At 42.4% G+C, this 18,678-nt stretch overlaps 1 protein-coding gene across 1 annotated transcript in view; it reads right to left on the bottom strand.

The window, feature by feature from the left end:
- Positions 1–12,971, bottom strand: part of Jph1 (junctophilin 1) — an 85,330-nt gene extending 72,359 nt beyond the window's left edge. Inside the window, exons 1-2 of the mRNA XM_028769614.1 lie at positions 12,399–12,971; positions 6,368–7,127 (exon numbers count right to left, since the gene is read on the bottom strand). Coding sequence (XP_028625447.1) covers positions 6,368–7,127; positions 12,399–12,777 — 1,139 coding nt within the window. The 5' untranslated portion in view covers positions 12,778–12,971. The remainder of the gene's footprint in view (positions 1–6,367; positions 7,128–12,398) is intronic.
- Positions 12,972–18,678: the final 5,707 nt, after the last annotated feature.

Below are 18,678 nucleotides of genomic sequence, written 5' to 3'. Positions count from 1 at the left end.
ACTTGAGAGAGTGTATAGTAGCCTGTCAGACCAAGATCCTGCAAGCTGAAACAGGAGGATTACTAGGTGGGCAAGACAGCAGCAGGACTGTCTCTCACAAACACCAACAGAAAGCCCACTAAGAGAGCAAAACAACCACAACAAAATAACCAACCAAAAAACCACCAAACCACCAACTAAAAAACCACAAAACAATCAATCAAAAAAGATCTAATAATAACACCACCACCCCCACCAAAAAAATAAATAAATAAAACCAAAAAACAAGGGAAATATAAATTTTTTGTTTTGACTCTCAAAAGAAAAAGGATATCCTTCTTCTAATAGAATTTAAGAATTTGAGTGTTTTGACTTTCCACAATAACTTGGCATAGAATAAGGATCCCCTCCCCCCCCAAAAAAAAAACCCACTAGTAATCAGTTTTAGAGCCTCAGCACACACTGACATACAGACACCTTTGGATTTTAATTACCCACAAGTGAAGTGTGAATTAAATGAAGTATTTTTATAAAGGGTTGATCAATACAGCCAACTTCATAGGTTATGTTTAGATATGATTCAGTTTAAGAAAATGTCCCCGAGAAAGAAGCAGAAACTCAAAAAACTTAAAAAAAAAATAGACAGCTGACTTCTCAGGTAGCTTTCACTCTTAGGAGGCAACATGCTCTCTTATTCTGATTCACTACATATTTTGGTGCTGCCAAATGCACAGAATGGACCAGTGTTATTATAATCACTATGCATTGAATTCCTGGAGGTTTCTAATCTATAGAAAAATTAATTTATTATTGGACCAGTTGAACCCCCATTGAAAATGGAGACATCTTGTCAACTTACAGCTCTGGCCCCTAGCCATACCCTACGATCTTGTTGGTTTCACGAGGAAAAGGAGTACCTGTGAAACTCAGTTCTGCATTTTCTAATCTTCCTTGTCTATCAAATTATGGCACAGCAAATTATTAGCACTGTATTTTCTTGCTTCAAACTATAGTTCTACGTGTACTGCAAAACCATATCAGAACCTCGAGTGATGAGAATTTAATTAACTATCCATTATTCCTTGATCACAGCTCATGTTGGGGACACAAAAGGGACCAGAGCTACCAGTGGTGTCAGCTCCTCCCAATTCACTTGGGGAGAGAAAGTCAACACATGCCTGTCATGCAATGACAGTCAATAACTTTTTTGTGTAATTTATTTATTTTTTTAAATCAAATCGTAATTTTTACTTATTCACACAGGGGTTATAAACACAAAAAGGCACGACATGGGGAAGGGGATGACACCAGAGCGTGGATGTTCAGGGGGAATACAGATATCTTTCAGAACAGGGTATTGGCTGGGTGAAGGTTCAGGGGACAGGTCACCATGACTCTGCCTATGATTCACTTGTCCTTATCTAAGTTAGTACTATCCACCAAGGCTACCTACTTACAAGGTCTATGACTACTCAGGCTAGTAAATTTCCACAAAAGATGCCTATTTATGATAGTTTACAGCCCTCTGTTTCAATGTTTTTCCACAGAGACCCAAGACTTGGTGTTAGTATACATATATGACAGGCGTATTGCTGATTTTAGGCCTATGGCTGATTTTAGGCCTTCAGTGTATAAGCAGGACTGCCCTAACATATCCTCCCTTCTCTAAGTATAGAAGGGCTGTGGTGATTCTAATCTTGTGAAGGCAGGGATCGAGGCCTGACCTCCAGTAATTGAAGGGGACCTTGTCATGGCTCCGGTCCCCCTGTTGTTGTCCAGTGAGGCATGAGGGCCATACCCATCCTGATGTCTTTTTCCTGGAGAGGGGATACTTTTGATATCAATACCTATGTAATCAGGCTTGAATGACAGCCAATATTAACATGAGAACTTAATCCATATTGATGAGGATAGAAGTGGGATGGAGAGAATGGGGTCTTGGGTAACTTCCTTGAAGATTTATATTGACCTCTGAGTGAGGTCTGCAACACTGACTAGGCCCAAGTAGGGGGGCTTTCCCATTGAAAGAAATATACATAGCTGACTCACTCTTAGGGGAAGAAGTAGAACTGTAAAAGTAAGGAAAGGAAGCCTTACAAATCCTACAGAAAAGTATGGGACATTCTCATATTTAGTCTACAACTGGTGAGTGTCAAATCTGCACTAGAGTTCTGAAGAAAAACATAGCAAGATGACCTGTGCACCAGGTCACCTGAACCTGTGCCCTCTCCACACGCTCTGCTTCCCCACTTTCCATAGTCATTCCTGGGACAACACAGCAGAGATGAGAGATCCTCCTGACTTTACAGGTTCAGACATTGCTCTGACAGTCAGGATGTGGTTGATGGTGGCAGCCATCATTCTTGTGGCTACCATAATTACCAACAGTTCCATAGTCACAGACATCTGAAGACTAAAACCTGACTAGCCACACAACAGTGAGACACACTAGCTTCAGTGAAATGTACCAGGGCCAAGATAGGTATGTAGAATGAGGAATTCCTGGGAACTTTCTAATCTACCACATTCCTGCCTCTTCTTGAGACTATGATAGACTCACACTCTTACCTTTAGTGGTTTTAAAGTCAAGGAGTACTCTCCTGCCCCTCCCACACTCTCCCAGGGTATCATCCCTCTTCTATGAGGACTGCTTTCCAAGACTCAGCTTATCACAGAACTTTGCTTCTGACTACATTCCTCCTGAATATCAATCACTTCTAAAGAAGTATGGCTCTGTAAACGTTACTTCTTATTTGTTCTTTCAACCAAATGCTTTCCATTCCTTACAATATCTTTCCCTAGCAGATGGAGCCGAACCTCTCACCTAAGAAATTACATATGCCATGACAGAGTGAATAGTGACTGAGTAAGAAACAGGATGAAAGGAGAAGGGTACCAGAAAGAACTGTGCTGATCACTGGGTGTTGGTAGTAGGTCAGTCAGAGGGATAGTGAGGGATCTTGGAAAAAGTCTCATTGCTATCTCTGAAAGAGGGGAATGCACTGCATAAGATCACAACCCTTCAAGCTCTGGGATTGCAATCTGTAGTCTTTTCTCTACAACTGATTTCTATCATACAAGCCCAATGTTTTAAGGGATCTGAGCTCAGGTATAATGGTCTAACTATTTCAGTGACTCAAAGGTGTGCTCAGCTGGTCAGGTCCATCAAAGGGTAAACATGGGTGAAGGAAAGACATGGGACCTAGGTTTGTGTGCTGCCATGGTTCTCACTGATTCGAAAGTCTCTCAGAGGGTATGCCTGTCTACATAGCAGGGAGGCTGAGGTCAGCAGTCGGCACTGAAGCTCAGGGATGGCTAGGCATGCTCATGTCTTGAAATAATTACAGCTGCTCTCCATCTATTTAACATTTCATAAGTGACCAAGCTGAGACTGGTCTTGGTCACTGATGATGAATTTTACCCCAACTAAGACAAGAAGAAAAAAATGTCACTTTTTATAATACTTTTGAATCAGAGCATAAACCAGAGGAAAAATTCTATGGGTCAAAAAATTAACAGCATCCTTTATAGTTTTGACTTTAAATTTAAAAAATAAGCATTTGCTTATGTGTCTATATATGGGCATGTGTGTGAAAGTCAGGGGACAGCTTGCAGGAGTTGATGCTCTCCTCTCATCCTGTGGGGCTGGGGATCCAGATACTCAGGTTACCAGGCTCAGTGGTCAGTACCTTTACCCACTCCGCTGTCTCTCAGGCTCTACTTTTGACTTTTAGAAAGATTAATGTGCTAGTAAGCCATCTATCTACATATTGTCTATCTACTCTGGGCTGTTTATTATCTACCTATGTCATGAACCTTAAACTCAACTATTTCATGGGAAATGTCAGTCCAAACTTAAGTATTTCATGGGAAATGTCAATCTGTTAGCCACTTTCTCCAAAAATGACGCCATTTTTACCCCAACCAAGTGTACTGAAGTATCTATTGCATCCAGGAAGGGCATTGAAAAATGAAAGAAGATATAAAAATTTAGTTGAGTTGTTTTATTTTTAATTTTTGTCTGATTTGTCATCTAAATACCATCTTTATGTTGTAGCAAAAAAAAAATAACTCACATAACTCCAGTCCTCTTAAATTATTTTTAGTGCACACTCCAATACTGTGAACTACAGATATGTCACTGCACTGATACATTTTACATGTCTTCAACTCACTCACTTCCTGACAGCTACCATTTTGACGTCTTTGATGGACTATCCAAGTAGGATTTGTCCTTCTGCCACTAGATTATTTCACTTAGCATAATGAATTAAATATTTTTAAAATGCTCAATGAAATCTCAGGTGCTAAAAGTATAAGGCCTAAAGATGCCTGGAGTACTGACTATATAATACAATGTCCCCAAACTATATGCTACTCTCTCTAAGTCTTTCAAGAGAGAATGTGGCTCTGACTTGAGAAAGTATTTTATGATGTTAGGATAAACATAGATTGTCTCAGTGTGCAAGCATGCTCACTTCAGTTAGGTAATCTCCTCTAATATAAACAAACCAAAGCGTAGAATACATCATTTGCAGGAGTGTCCCCCACAGGTTTGTTTCCCATCCACTAAACCTGAACTCTTACCTGTAGTGTGTCACTAATTTGTAAGGATAGTGTGAAATGGAAGCTTGCAGGAGTGCCTTAGGTCAATTAGAGATAGGACCTAGTAAGCAAAGTATGCAGTGTCAGCTCCAAAAGGAGCTGAGAGCCAGAAAGACTTCATGAACCAAGCACCCTGAAATGCATGCAGATCTAGTGCTTAGCAAAGAACTCTGTTGTACTAAACGATGCTCAGGAAAGACAGCAGCAGAAATCCTGCATGGAAGTTTCGGTTGAGGAAAAAAACCATGAGGGCTAAGAAGTGACTCCATTTTACTTTCCAATTAGTGTTCCAGATACAGCAATACTCTTAAAACAGAAGCATTCAAAAAAAAAAAAAACCAAATCAAGAATAATGGAAGTATTACATTGAACTGTTATGAAGCTACCAGGTTTTTTTTGTTTGTTTGTTTTTGTTTTTCGAGCATTAAAAGTTCAAACACTGAGGCTGGAGAGATGGCTTAGTGGTTAAGAGCATATGCTACTCTGGTAGAGGACCAGAGTTCTTTTTCCAGCACCCACACAGTAGCTCACACCTGCTTATCGCTCCAGCTTCAGGGCACCAGAAATCCTCTCCCGACCTTGAGGGGACCCACAGTGGCACACATAACCCCATGCAGGCACATGTACATAAATAAATCTTTAAAGAAAGTTTAAATACTGTTTCCTAAGGTCCAATCAAAAGGGGTGGGGTTACTCACTGAATATTAGCATATAATATTATATTCAGTACTACCAATAAAGACCCTGAAGATGTGCTGATACTGTGTGCTTTCAGAGGAAGGTTTACTAAGACAGATGAGCATTACTGAGGAAGTAACAGGATTTTAAATATTCTATGCCAAATTTCTGACTGAAGCCACACACAACAGTAGCCAGTCTTAACCTGTAAAAGTAAAAACTCCAAGCAAAACCATCCCTTTCTTTCCTGTCTAACTGATAGCACCTATCCTTACTTAACCTCTACCCCTACAAGGTGCTCAATCCCCTGTGCCGAGCTGCCAAGCCTGGTTTGTAGAGTGAAACTGCAAACACAAAACTCACCCAGGCCCATATGCATCTCTTTGTCAATCTCCTACCGACCGTTTTCTCCTGCTTACGCCAGCCCTCCTCTCAACTGCTCTACTTTCTTCCAACCTTGGCACAGTAAGAAGCCCATCTGTCCACGTCAAGTTCTCTCCAGCCCCTTCCTTTTAATATACCAGTGATCTAATCTTTCCTGCCCAGACTGGGACAGTTCTTCACAGCCTTGGCCTCCTGGTCTGTTCCCGAGAAGGAACTCTGGCTTTCAACATGCGTCTTGTCACTAATCTGTGTTTGTCTTGCCTAGACCCCCTTGTGTCTTTCTCAAAGCTGATTTCACCTAGAAAGCAGCAGTGAAAAGAATTATTATTTCATAAATTAGAATAATCTTACTGGAGAGTTGTAAATATGTTCAACTTAATATCATTATAAACGTATATAATCTACATTGTAAGTATGTTTGCACTTAAAGGGATATTTTCTTTTAACATACACAAAGCAGTGAGTATTTCAGAGTCTCCTTTAAAAACAGATTGTTAAATATTAGGGACATAATTTAGAAGAAGAAAGGTGCCCCATGTGCTTTAAGGCACAGTTTTTGAAAATGAGTTCTCTTGAAGTCTTCCCCATCCCCCACTTTCCACCCCCAAAGTGTACTGGGAACCTATTTCGTGATGCCATTAGCAGATAGAAAAAAACTGCAGTGTTTTGAAGAACCTCCATCCCTACCTTATGTCAAACTACCCACTCTGTATTTACATACCTTGAGTTTGCTATTTCCACTTTGGTTCTGGCCATGGCCGCCGCCCTTTGTGCGCCTTCAATTGCTCTATCCACCTTCTCCCTAGTTTTTGTATTTCTTATTGGTATAAGCTGCTTCCTTATTCCACGGACCAGGATATTATTTTTGTATTTTCCCTCTTCCTTGGAGCCATCAGGAAACACAGTGCAGCCGTACCCATGCCTCTTGTTATTGGCCCACTCGCCTTCATACTTCATGCCGTTGGAGCGTTCGCTGATGCCGAAGCCATTGCGCTTATCATTCTTCCACTCGCCCATGTAGGTTTCCGTAGTAGTGGCATCCACATGATCTTCCACGGGGCAAAAATCACAATCGACATCACCGAAGCTGATGGTGGAGTTGGCATCGCTAGAACTGATTCTGCTCATGGCTGCATCACTGCGGACCGAGCTGCGCTTGCTGGAGATGGAAGACTTGGATTCGGATTTGCGGAGTTTCATGCTGCCGAGAAGGGAGCCCCGACGGAAGAGGCCACCCTTTTTCTTGCCCAGCTCTGTGTCCGCATGGAAGTTGAGCACGAAGCCACCTCTTGTGCCAGCCGGGTTGTCTGCAGCTGCGGCTGCAGCTTCATGCAGCACGCTGCCATTGCTCTGTTCGCTGCGCAGGGAGGCCAGGGATGTCCGCAGTGGGGAGCGGATCACTGTGGCTATGCCATAGGGCACACTCTGGCGCACACCGTAGCCATGCCGCATGCCTCCAGCCCACTGGCCCTGGTAGGTACCTTTGAGAAAGCAGATCAGCAAGCATAGTGTGAGTCTTCAGGGACTGCATTTGCATACTGAGAGTACAGTACCCTGGACAGGAAGGGCCAGGGTCAAATTTAACACACTTCTTTGGACAACTGTGGTAATGCTTTTCATCCACTTCTGAATGGCTACCGGCTGAATTTGACTCTAATGGCTTTAATGTATAAATTTTTCTGATAGCCTAACTTCTGCATTTAATTTAAAATGTTTTATGAATGACAGGCATGCATAGGAACCACTGTTTGGTGTGTGTTTCTCTGGGGATTAAACCTAGGACCTTATACCCAATGGCCTAATGCTCCATCAGTGAGCGATACCCTCAGAGCTGTGAACTTTTTTTTTCCAATACAAAAGGAGTGATCATTAGAAATCATCTTTTGCCACCTGAAAGCATCAAAGTAAGGTAGTGCCACAGCAGAAAAAAAAATCAATTCTAGTCATGGTTTCAAATATTTAGCTTAAAAAAAATGGCTTTTAGGTCTATGCCCAGGTACAACATTCTAAGAACCATCCAGGTTTAACATTAGTGACAATGATCAGAATACTTGGGGCATGTTGTCCAACAAGCTGGCCTAGCTTTTCCTACTTAGGCAAAGGCAAGCTGTTGAATACTGAGGATTGGCGAGGGTGGGGTAGAGATGGGGGGGGGTGTGTGGAGTACCAGATTACTTGCTAAATCTGGTTTCTCCTGGGCATTGTCTTTATAGGTCTCTCTAGACTTTGCCAACACTTTGAGTCTCACCATACTGGAAGTATCTGAGGGCAGGAACTTACTTTCAAAAGAGGACAAATGTCTCAGACTCATGTGTTCTGTGGTCTCTGGCTGTCTGAAGTTGATGTTTAAAGAACTGACAGGATGGAAGAAGTATTTACAAGTCTCAGGGAATACTTGGCAGTGTCCATTAAAATTCTGTTGACCCAGATCACTTTTTCTATGAATATCATACTTTTTAGGAATAAGATAAATCCCCCAAAATTGTTTCAGTGAGTTCTACTTAATAACCAAGATAGTTTAAAAACAACAGCCTGGTAGAGGTTTTTAAATGCTCTCTGGAAACAATGAAGGATAAACTAAGGAGCTCAGATTTTTCAAAGTAAAGGCCATTACCTTCATTTCAAGGCAAGTTTTGCATCCTAGTATGCCCCTAGAACAGCTATCTGGAAAAAATTTAAATGTAATTACTTTGGTGTTATTCCTAACAATTCTCAATGTCAAAGAAAATAAATCATGATTATAGACTGTGTTAACCTTGTTCTGTTTTTGATTATATGTTGTACTTTACATTACCTTGCAGATTTCCAGTGACTGGGATACATGTATTCTTAATATGACATGAGATAATGCTGTGGGTACTATTATTTCTGAAGATGGTTCTTAGTATGTAGTGCAGGCTGTCCTGGAACTCTCAGTCCTCCTGCCTTAGGAATGCAGGGATTAAAAGCACCATGCCTGGCCAGTGTTTTTGCCACTGTATAAATAGGAACTGCTCCTAAGTCAATTTTAAGACCCCCTTCTCTTTCTTCTCATGCTGACATATTTACATTATATAAAGCACCAACAACAGAACAACAATTAAATACTAATGAGTCTGTACCATGACTACTATGTCCTGAGTAGACTCTGAGTCTTAACTTCATTCCTATAAATTTCTAAAGAGGGTAGGGCACAGATCTCAAAACAGGGTAAGATTGTTATATACAAACATTTCGGAAGCTGAGTGTGGAAGTATATGCCTGCAATTCTAGTACTTGGAAGGGTAAGGCAGAAGGATACTACTGTGTTTAGGTCAGTCTGGGCTACTCAGCTGGACTTTGTTTAAAAGTATTAGTGGGATTCCCCCCCCCCCAGGATAATAAGCTTCCTACTGAATAATAGGTATTTCTAAACACTGCTGTGGCTATAGGAAAAAAAAAACAATGAATTATTAGAAACTTTCAACTTTGACTTTTCCTAGGTGAACCCTAAATAGTAGGATAAAAGTTACATAACCTTATGCACACACTAAAACGAACCACTGTATTTAATATTTTGTTTTGTTAAAATGCCACATTCCTATCATTCTAACTTTTCTACAAAATGATTTTGCTAAAATAATTTGTAAAAGATGCTACTTGGCATAAGTAGTTATGCCTTTAAAATGCGACCATAACATCTTAGTAAATCATAAACAATGATGGAAAATTAACGGCCACTTTCCTCCAAAGGACAGCTCCAAAGTCAAGCCTGGACTTACTTCCCCCAAAAAACTGCTTGAACACTAAGGCTGTTTAAAGAATAGCAAGGATTAGAAAGTTTAAATATCCTTGGTACTATCAAATAGAACAGGGGCAGGGAACAAAGGTATCAGTCACCTTCCCTACTGGGTGGTTATAATATCACAGTATTGGAGAGAATCCCTCCAGGACATGCACAGCACCACTTTGAATGAACTGGTTTAGTTTGTTCAAAATCTAAGCAGTTGGTCTGAAATTTTAAAGAGATTTGGTTTAGTCAGGGAATCTAGAAAACAAGACCTATTTCTCTATGAAGTAGGTGGTCTATGATCTCTTTTGTCCAAAAGGAGTTGTGACTTCCTATTCTCTGTTCCTAAGACACACAGGGCATGTTTAACATACAAACAAAGGTGTTTTGTTGTTGTTGTTGTTTTCTTTTAGATCTGCCATCTTAACTGCACAATATTGTTGAGAATAGCTTCTGGATCAAAATGAATTTTAGTCAAATTTGAACTACTGTTTGCCAAACTTGAGTCTATTCTTCGAATGGCTATATACAACTATAAATCTAGTTTACAAAACAATGGCTAGGACTGAAGATGAAGCTCTATTGGGAGAGTGCTTTTCTGGCACTAATAAAGCCTTGGATTCCATCCCCACCTGGTCCTGGTCCATAAACCTGGTCCTGGAAAGGTAGAGGCAGAATGCTTAGGGCTACAGCAACCTTGTTTTAAATACATCAATAGCACAGTGGGTCTTCCTAGATATCTTCCATAGCTTTATGTAGGTTTATAATAAAGTATAACAGAACAGAATTTTCACAAAAGAACCTGGACATCTGGACTTGGATTTCATGAATATGATGCATAATCCAAGTTTCTATTTCGGTGATGCTTTACAAAGAAATCTCTAGTGAAATAAAGTGAGAGTTTTCACATGGAATTATTCCTTCTCTACTGTCACTAAAAATACGTGGAAAGGGAGGCAGAATTAAGCTAACTCAGGAATAGAGAAACTGGTATTCCTACTTGCACTAAAACCTCTGAATGAATTAACTTGTATCAATATAGATCTGTTTAGGCCATTTTTTAAATTGCGGATTTTCTGATAAAATGTGTTAACATGAGAAAATCCAGGAAACTGACCGGCACAGAGTAGATATTCAAAAGTGACTTACACATTTAATTTAACATTTTTTCTTGATTACAGCACACCGGGGTTTTGTTTGTTTGTTTGCTAGAAAAAGAAAACCACAGTGCTGTGATGATGCCAAATTTTGTCTTTTTAAATTTTCAAAGTTGGTTTAAAACAGAAGGCAGATTATTCATAGTTATTTAGAGATGTATTTGGCCTTGTACAAACAACACAGATATATCAGTTTTACTGTGCTCTCTGTTTTGATTACTAAGCATAACAAATACTCTACATCACCAGGTTTCATTTAATGACTTTTAACTTCTAAAGGAAGTTTATGTTGTAGTTAAATTATAATAAAATAAGTTTATCTTATAGTTTTTAAAATAAGGGCTATAAAATGATCATATTAAAAAACAACAACATTTCTGTTGTTGAACACAGTAGTTTGTTATATCAGAGCTAGGGCTTCCAGTAAAATCCAGAAACAATATTCGTAAGGCTGTCAACCAAGGCATTTTATTCTAGTTCCGAACAGTAAAGGGCCCCTGTTAAACTACCAAGGCACTCAGGGCTCAGCCCATAGAAAAGTCCTAAGACACCTCCCTCCCCTCTTTAATCCATGAGAACCGTATCCTTATTTAAACTGTAGAGCAAAATGATGTAAAAAAAAAAAAAAAAAAAAAAGGAAAATCCTACCATTCTGCTGTTTTCCATTTGAAATACAGCCCAAGTGTTCTGAGCAAGTAAAGTGTACAAATTGTATAAGCTTTTATATAAGCAAAAGCATAACGGAATTTCAGTAGGCTGGAGAAACTTTTAATTGGATCCCTTTAATATCCTCCAACTCTGAAGCAGATTAATTCCAAAAAGTGAAATCACCTCCTACAATCCTTTTCAATTAAATATGACTGTTTATTATCAGAAAATAGACTTGGCCCAAACATACACTCTATTGGTCTCTCCCAGCTTTGTTTTTAAAGAAATTAATCAGTCAAGTTTTGACCCCTGTTTCACTCATGTATGCTTTTCTAGGGAAAAAAATGAACTCACTCCTATAATGTACAGAAATTGTAAGGCAAACATTGTTAAATCGAACCTAGGCTTGCTGTTTAGGCCACACCCCTTAATGTATATTAAGGATAAAGCATATTCTTTAACTTTTTTCAAATTTTAATGGAAACTCCGTCGATTTTTCCTAAAGCATTTCCCCAATATCTCCAGGTCAGCAAAGATTACAGTTCTGCTGATTCAAGAGTACTTTAAGGAGCCAAGTGAAAGTTAGGGAGAAAATTAGGAATGTCACTTGCTTTGAGCGGTCGCTCTGCTGCCTGTAACTAGGACTCTAGAAAATACACTCTCAATAAGGTCCAATTCCCCAACATCCTACTTATGGGGTTCTGGCTTCTATCTTTAGGCTAACTGGAGGACCAGAAGCGAAATATGAGACTCTACGTGAAACCAAACCGCGCGGCAGTCAGCACAGACCGGCAGCCACCCAGCCCAAGGCGTCCCTCTAACTCCACAGGAGTGGCGATTTCAAACCTGGCCCTGAGAGGGACGAATCAGGAACGTAATGTGACAGGCTCAAATGACAGCGTCCTCTCTCCTGCCCAGCCCTCCCGGGGGCAGCGTGGCTCTGGGTCCCGCCAGGTACCTGCACGCCTAACTCCCTGGGTATGGACACCCCGCCCTCCCGGGGAACCGCAGACACTCACGACCTAGCCGCGCGCCCAAGCGGTCTTCTCGGAGATGGGAAGGAGGGTAAGAGGGAGGGTAGACTCCCCAGGTGTTTTGGTAGGTTTCCGGACACCTGCTCCTTGTGTCCTCCCCACTTCCCCGCAGCCCGGGAAGAGCCCACCGTGCCAGCCCGCAGATAGGTCCGCGGCGCCGCTCACCTCCATCCCCGTAGGTCTCCACGCCGTACCCGTCTTGCAGCCCGTTACTCCAGGTCCCCTCGTAGCGGGCGGGGGTGCACAGGCTCTGCCGGACCCCGTAGCGCCCCTTGAAACCATGTGACCACTCCCCCCGGTACATCCACTTGCCCTTCGTCTCCACCCCCAGCCCGTGCCGTTTGCCTTGCGCCCAGTAGCCCTGGTAGGTGTTGCCGCTGGGCCAGGTGTAGCCTCCAACCACCTCGAAGCCGTGTGACCAGGAGCCAGAGTACTCGCCCTGACCCTTGGGCCCCGTGCAGATGCCATGCCCGTGCGCCTTGCCCTCCTCCCAGCCGCCGCAGTAGGTGCCGCCATCGTCGAAGTCGAACCTTCCGCCCGTCATTCGGGGGGCAGCCCCGGCGCGCTCCCCGCGGGGGCACGGACGCGGGCAGAGCTGGGCACCGCAGGGTGTAGATCGGGGGTGGGGGCCCGGCGGGCGAGCTCACGACTGCACCCCGGACAGCTCGCACCGCCGATCGGCTCCAGTCCGACGCCGCCCCCGTCCTCCCCTCCTCTTTTGCCGCCGCCGCCACCGCCGCCTCTCTCGCTCCTCCACCGCCGCCGCCCCGGCCAGCGCCGCGCGCGAGAGGACAGCTTAGTCGCCGGAGCGGACCTTCAGCTGCTCCCACCCGCCCACGTGAGCCGGGCGCCGCCCCGCGCCCGCCCTTAGTCCCCTCCCTGGACGCCGAGGCCCGGCCCCGCGACGCGCCCGCCCGCCGGGCCCTGCCCCCAGCCCCGGGAGCCGCGCTTCCTCTCTGGCTGCTTGGCGCGCGAGCTCTGGGCACACGTGTGTCCACGCCAGTGGGCTGTGTCTGGGAGGGCCAGTGCACTCTGAGACCTGCGACCGTCAAGCCTGCGGATGAAGGTGCGGCTGCCGGTGTTGGGGACAGGCTCTCCACTGCTGGAACCTCCAGCGTTTGGGCTTTTCAATTGTGTTTAATCTTCTACAAGTGAGGCCAAGTGTGTGATGGGGTGAAAACTCGTGTGTGTGTGTGTGTGTGTGTGTGTGTATGTGTGTGGTGTGTTTGTGTCTGCATGGGGTTTGTAGTTGCATTTTTTTTCCAGCATTCCAACTTGTGCTCTGTTGGATTTGCCATGCGCAGCTGTCATCATGAATTAATATGCTCCAAATATATGTCTGCATGTGATAAATCTGTGGCAGCCTAGATATAATTGTGCAGAATGTTCTTTTACACCTACCCATTTCAGGGCACATGTGTTTGCATTTCTTTTCATGAAGATTCTGGGGGGGGGGGGACGCGGGGGCAATGCAGTTTGAAAGAACATGGCATGAGTTGTTCGGTTTTATTTGTAATAATGATGGGCTTTGTAGCTGGCTTTGCAGGAGCACAGGGCATTGTCTTTTACATTCCAGCCGGTTCCCTCATTTGTTCTCAACTTCAGAAATTCTTTAGCCTGGAGCTGTGTACCCAAACAAGCTTAGTCTGTATATATTGTTTGAGTGCCTGGAATGCACACCTGGGAACTCTCCACTGGTGCCCACTGTTTAAGAAAGTAAACAAGTTTTCAAGGAGGAATATGGTAAGTAAAGCACTCCTCTAAAGGGACAAAGAAGCTATGCACTACTAAACAGGTGTCAGCTGATCCACTATCTTGCAGCAGCCTTGTTGAATTTACTTCAGATACTGCCTCTAAACCTTCTTACCATTTTCTCAGTGAAAATACCCTTCCCTTTCTGCCATAGGGAATGATTTGGTGTATTTCGATGGTAGTACCCGTAAAGTTCAAGAATTGGTAACAGGATAGTTGAGTCACATACTACAGCCTCTTCTACGAGTGGCATTGGTCTCTCCTCACCTTCACAATGCCACTGGAGGAAGTCTTCTCAGGTCACAAGCCAGAGTCTCTGAAGGCCTCTCAGAGAATTCATTCCTGCCCCTGGGCTGAGAGGCTTCTGCAAGACAGGTGAACACTTAGATCTCTCACTAGGTAATTGATAATTAGATGAAAATGCAAAGTCAAGCTGTCAAAAGGAGAGCGAGGGAAAAGGAGTCTTTCCTGAGCAGAACTGTCTCTCTCAGAACTGGAACTGTCCTTTCTTTCTTATCTGTCTAAAAGACCAACAACAACAACAAACTGTTTACACTGAGCCAAATCACCAAAGAAAATTAGAAACCCTCATCCATGTTACTGCTTGTGGAGTGCCAGGAATAGTGCTTACCCTAGTGGCCTGAAATAATTAGGCATCTTGCTCAGCATCCCATCCTGGACTGGGGACTGATTTAGGCCACTGGGAAAATGAGGACCCAGGGCTTAGCAACTGAGCTGTAACTCCTTTTCTCAGTCACAGGAAACACCAGCATTGGGGATTCACACAGATTGATCAAGTTCCACCTGTTCTGAAAGTTTGGTTTGATAGGAAAAGAAGTTAAGTTGCTCAAACTGATATTTCTTTTGTCTTTCAATTGGCTTTCTTCTCAGAATAAGCATTTATGCTTTGGTTTTTGCTGGGGTTTGGTTTGGGCCTTTAAGAGCTTTTTTTTTTTTTCTTGAAGTTTCGTTTTCTTCCCCAATTCTCCAAAAAATGAGGACATTCATGGAATACACTAGACATCACAGTTTTCTGGCTTCTGCAATAGCTACGTAGTCTTTTTTGTTGCAGGGAAAACAATGGTAAATCTGCACCCATCTGGGCAGGGTATGGAGGCTTCTGTAGGGAAACACACAGCTGTTCACTTCTTAGTCTGCTCTTCTGCCCAACCTTCCTTGGAAGGAACCTTAAGTAAAATTGAGAACCTTGTACTAGATATGAGCTGTTTAATTTCAACAAAACTTACTCCTAACTTAACTGCCACTGACTCCCATGGAAGAAAGTTAGTATTGAACTTTTACTGTCTCCTCAACAATCTTGCAACCAATTAAGGGCGTGAGCCATGATTCCATTTACCTCATGCCACCACAAAGAAATGCCTCCACACCCTCACAGCTCTGTATATAAATGTAAAGACTGAAGCTTGGTAGGAGAATGGAGGGCAGAGGAAGAGGTGCAGAGCAAGCAGATCCTAGCAGTGGAATACTGTTGCAGTTTCAGAGTCAGGGTTGGTAATGTCCTTATGTTCCCTCTCTCTCTGAACCTTTGCCCTGGATAAGGGGGAGTTGAATTTAGCTTTAAGACTGGATTAGTAAGAAGAGAATGTGAATGTTGGTGTGACAGGTGGAATGGGGGAGGTCAGTGAAGCCCAGGGGCCAAGAATTACCACTCTTAGCAGTTTCTTTTCCTCTGTGCGCAAGGCCCAGACCTTACAACTTTCTTTTCTAAAAAATCACTTATAATAAACAGTAAGCTGCTGCAGTGTATGTCCAGTTCATATGTTGGTGAGATGTTTTGCTTACAATTTAATGATGTTATTATTTTTTTAATTTAGTGATTTGATTTCATTAAAATTACTGAGAGTTTTAATAAAAAGTTTATAGATGACAAAAGAGTTGAAGTATGAGTGTTTATTGTTTCAGGAACATGAATTAAAGTGATTAGAGAAGTATATAGAATTAAAGTGAGTAATTCAAATTGAACATTATTAGCTTGATTTGTAAAGTCAAGAAATCCAAATGATTCGTTTGTGATGAGTGTTCATAAAATTTAAATTGTGCTTAATGAATTTTTAAAAATTAGAAGATATAAGCTTTTTAGACAGCATGAAATCAGAAGAATTCCAAAGTCAGTGCTCTTCATATTGTTTGGGTCAATTTTTGCATACCAGAACTTGTGCTAAGCTTTCTAAATCTTGTTTTTCTATACTACTGATTGAACCCAGGGTGTGGTGTATGCCGGGCAAGCACTCTACCTCTGAACATATCCCCAGCCCTTCTTTATTTTTCCTTTGAAAGAGGGTATTGGTGAGTTGAGTGCTTTGGCCTGGATCATTAAATTCTCCTGCCTTACCATCCTCCCCCCAAGTGTGTGTATATAGGCTTGTGCCAACGTGTCTTCAGTTTTTTAATACTGTTTTTATTGGCGAGTACTTTGAAAGCCCTCAGGTGGGAGAAGGAAACAGCCTGGGTATGAAGTAAGGAGGGGTGATAGAGATGAGTTTTATTTCTTGTTTGGCTAAATGATTTATAATGCTACTGTCTAGACTTTGAAGAACAAATTAGAGTTAGTTAGAGGAGTTGGTTATGGTTGTACTCATGTTGGAATGGAAGATCCCCAATTCATGCAGATACATGCAAATATTCTGAGGTGGCTCAGAGGCAGTGTGCTTGCCTAAGATACACAGGCTCTGGGTTTAGATCCCCACACTGCTAACAAAACCCAGAAATACTCAACAGGACACAGTAGGCAGTTGAGTAATAATAAGGGTAAAAATCCTGAAAGTAAGTAAATTTTTTTCTCCTTTTCAGTAGTGCTTCCTTTTGGGATTCAAACTATTTGCTCATGCCTTCAGAGGCCTACTCTTGTCAATATCTTTAGGTCACTGTCCTATGCTCTAAAAGGAATGGTAGCTATTCCACAACTCCTCATCTGTGTGCTGTGCCTTGTCTTATACAACATCACCATAGCATCTGAGTGTCTTTTACATTTTGTAGTGTTATGACTTTCATCTTAGGGTTCACTTCCTCAGACACAACATTCACCTAGATATAGGCCAGTTCTGATAATTGGAACTTTACAGTTTTACTCGGTGACAACATTTCTTCATATTTCCCACTGACCCGTAAGAAACCAGTGACTCTTATCAAAGTCTCTACTCTTTGAGTCCAGTCTGCCTTTGTAATCATTTCTGCCTCACTACCCCTGGCACTCAGTTGCTCTTTGACAGTAGCTTCTTGTAGGCTTTGATTTTTCAAAACCTACTTTATTAAGGGTTCCTAAACCCTTCCACCTCCCTTCTAGCCCACAAGGGAGGGAAAGAAGAAGGTTTATAGAAAAACATGGATTGTGAGCCCATGTAGTAATAGTTCTTGGGGACATTATCATTCATTGTCAGGATATCAGCACTTCAGTCCAAAACATCAAACATGAATCAGTAGCAGCAGAACAGTCTAAATGGCAAACACTAAACCCAAATCAGTAGCAGCTTGATCCAGAGGAAACCTTGAAGCTCTGACTAATCAGCGAGAGTCAGTGGAATCAGAAAGAAGCAGCCAGAATACCACGAGGATGTTCTTTGACATGTTTCTCTCTACAAAGTCACAACAAGTGAAGATCAGTGAAGACCAGCAAAGCATTGAAAGATGAACCAATGCAAGAGTGTCACCTCATCTGTGGGATTGTATTTGTATTCTTTCTAAAATATCATGTGCCCTCTCAAGTGTCTGTTTCAGTAAAGCATGTCCTTTCACAAGACAACTTCCAGAAAAACAACTATCTGTTCTCAGCAAAACATCCCCTCACATGTCTGCTTCCACAAAACATCATCTCATAAGACAGTTTCCAGAAAAACATCACATGACAAAACTGAGTTGTTAGAGAAAACAAATTTACATTTCAGTACATCAGTCTGTGCATCCTCAATCCTGAGTCACCATTTTCCATCCTTTGTTCTTGGAAGCCCCTTGTGGACACTATCACACCATTTAATTATTGCTGTCACAGACTGTGGTAGAGATCCTGTGCAGAGATCCTATGGCTGGTGGTAGATCTATTCCTGGCCAGCTCCACATGTATGTTACCGTCCTCTAGCCCCTCTCAGCCATAACATTCTAGTTATGTTCAACACTCTCCAGTTGAACAAAGAACCTTTAAAGGTGACGTGTCTTTAAAAGTTAGCATCTATATTAGCTTTCTGTTAGGTTTGGACCTCACTTGCTTGGCCCTTTTGCCTTTGTGCCTGTAGTGAAATAGTACATAGTAGGAGAGGGAAATGTGATGGAGGAGATCATGGAAGCTGGGAAAGAAGAGGAAGGGCCAGAATCTCATTATTTCCCCTTGAAGGCCTGACTGACTCCTCAAACTCCATCTCCCAGACACAGAAAAAAGATTCTTTCTCCCTCTAAGACATCAGTCACTCATTCTCACCATGTGCCTCCTAGCCAGAGTAGATCCTCTGGTGTCCTTTGTATCTTGTTTGTTTGTTTTCCTCTTCAAGTCTTCTGTGTCTATTCTCAAAATTAAAGACGTTCTTGGGGTACATTATAGTTCAATCTTTCTCTGATTCTCATAACACTTGATTTCTATTATGTGACCCCACTAGTTTATTGAAGTGTTAACTAGCCAGCAGCTGGAAGCCTGTTGCTTCATAGATGAAATGGCGTTGTCTTTAATTCCTATTCTGCAAGTGAC

Source organism: Grammomys surdaster, unplaced genomic scaffold, assembly GCF_004785775.1.
Source record: "Grammomys surdaster isolate TR1022 unplaced genomic scaffold, NIH_TR_1.0 64, whole genome shotgun sequence".
NCBI lineage: Eukaryota > Metazoa > Chordata > Mammalia > Rodentia > Muridae > Grammomys > Grammomys surdaster.
The sequence above is the reverse complement of the archived record's forward strand: the minus strand, read 5'-3'. Positions and strand labels throughout refer to the sequence as shown.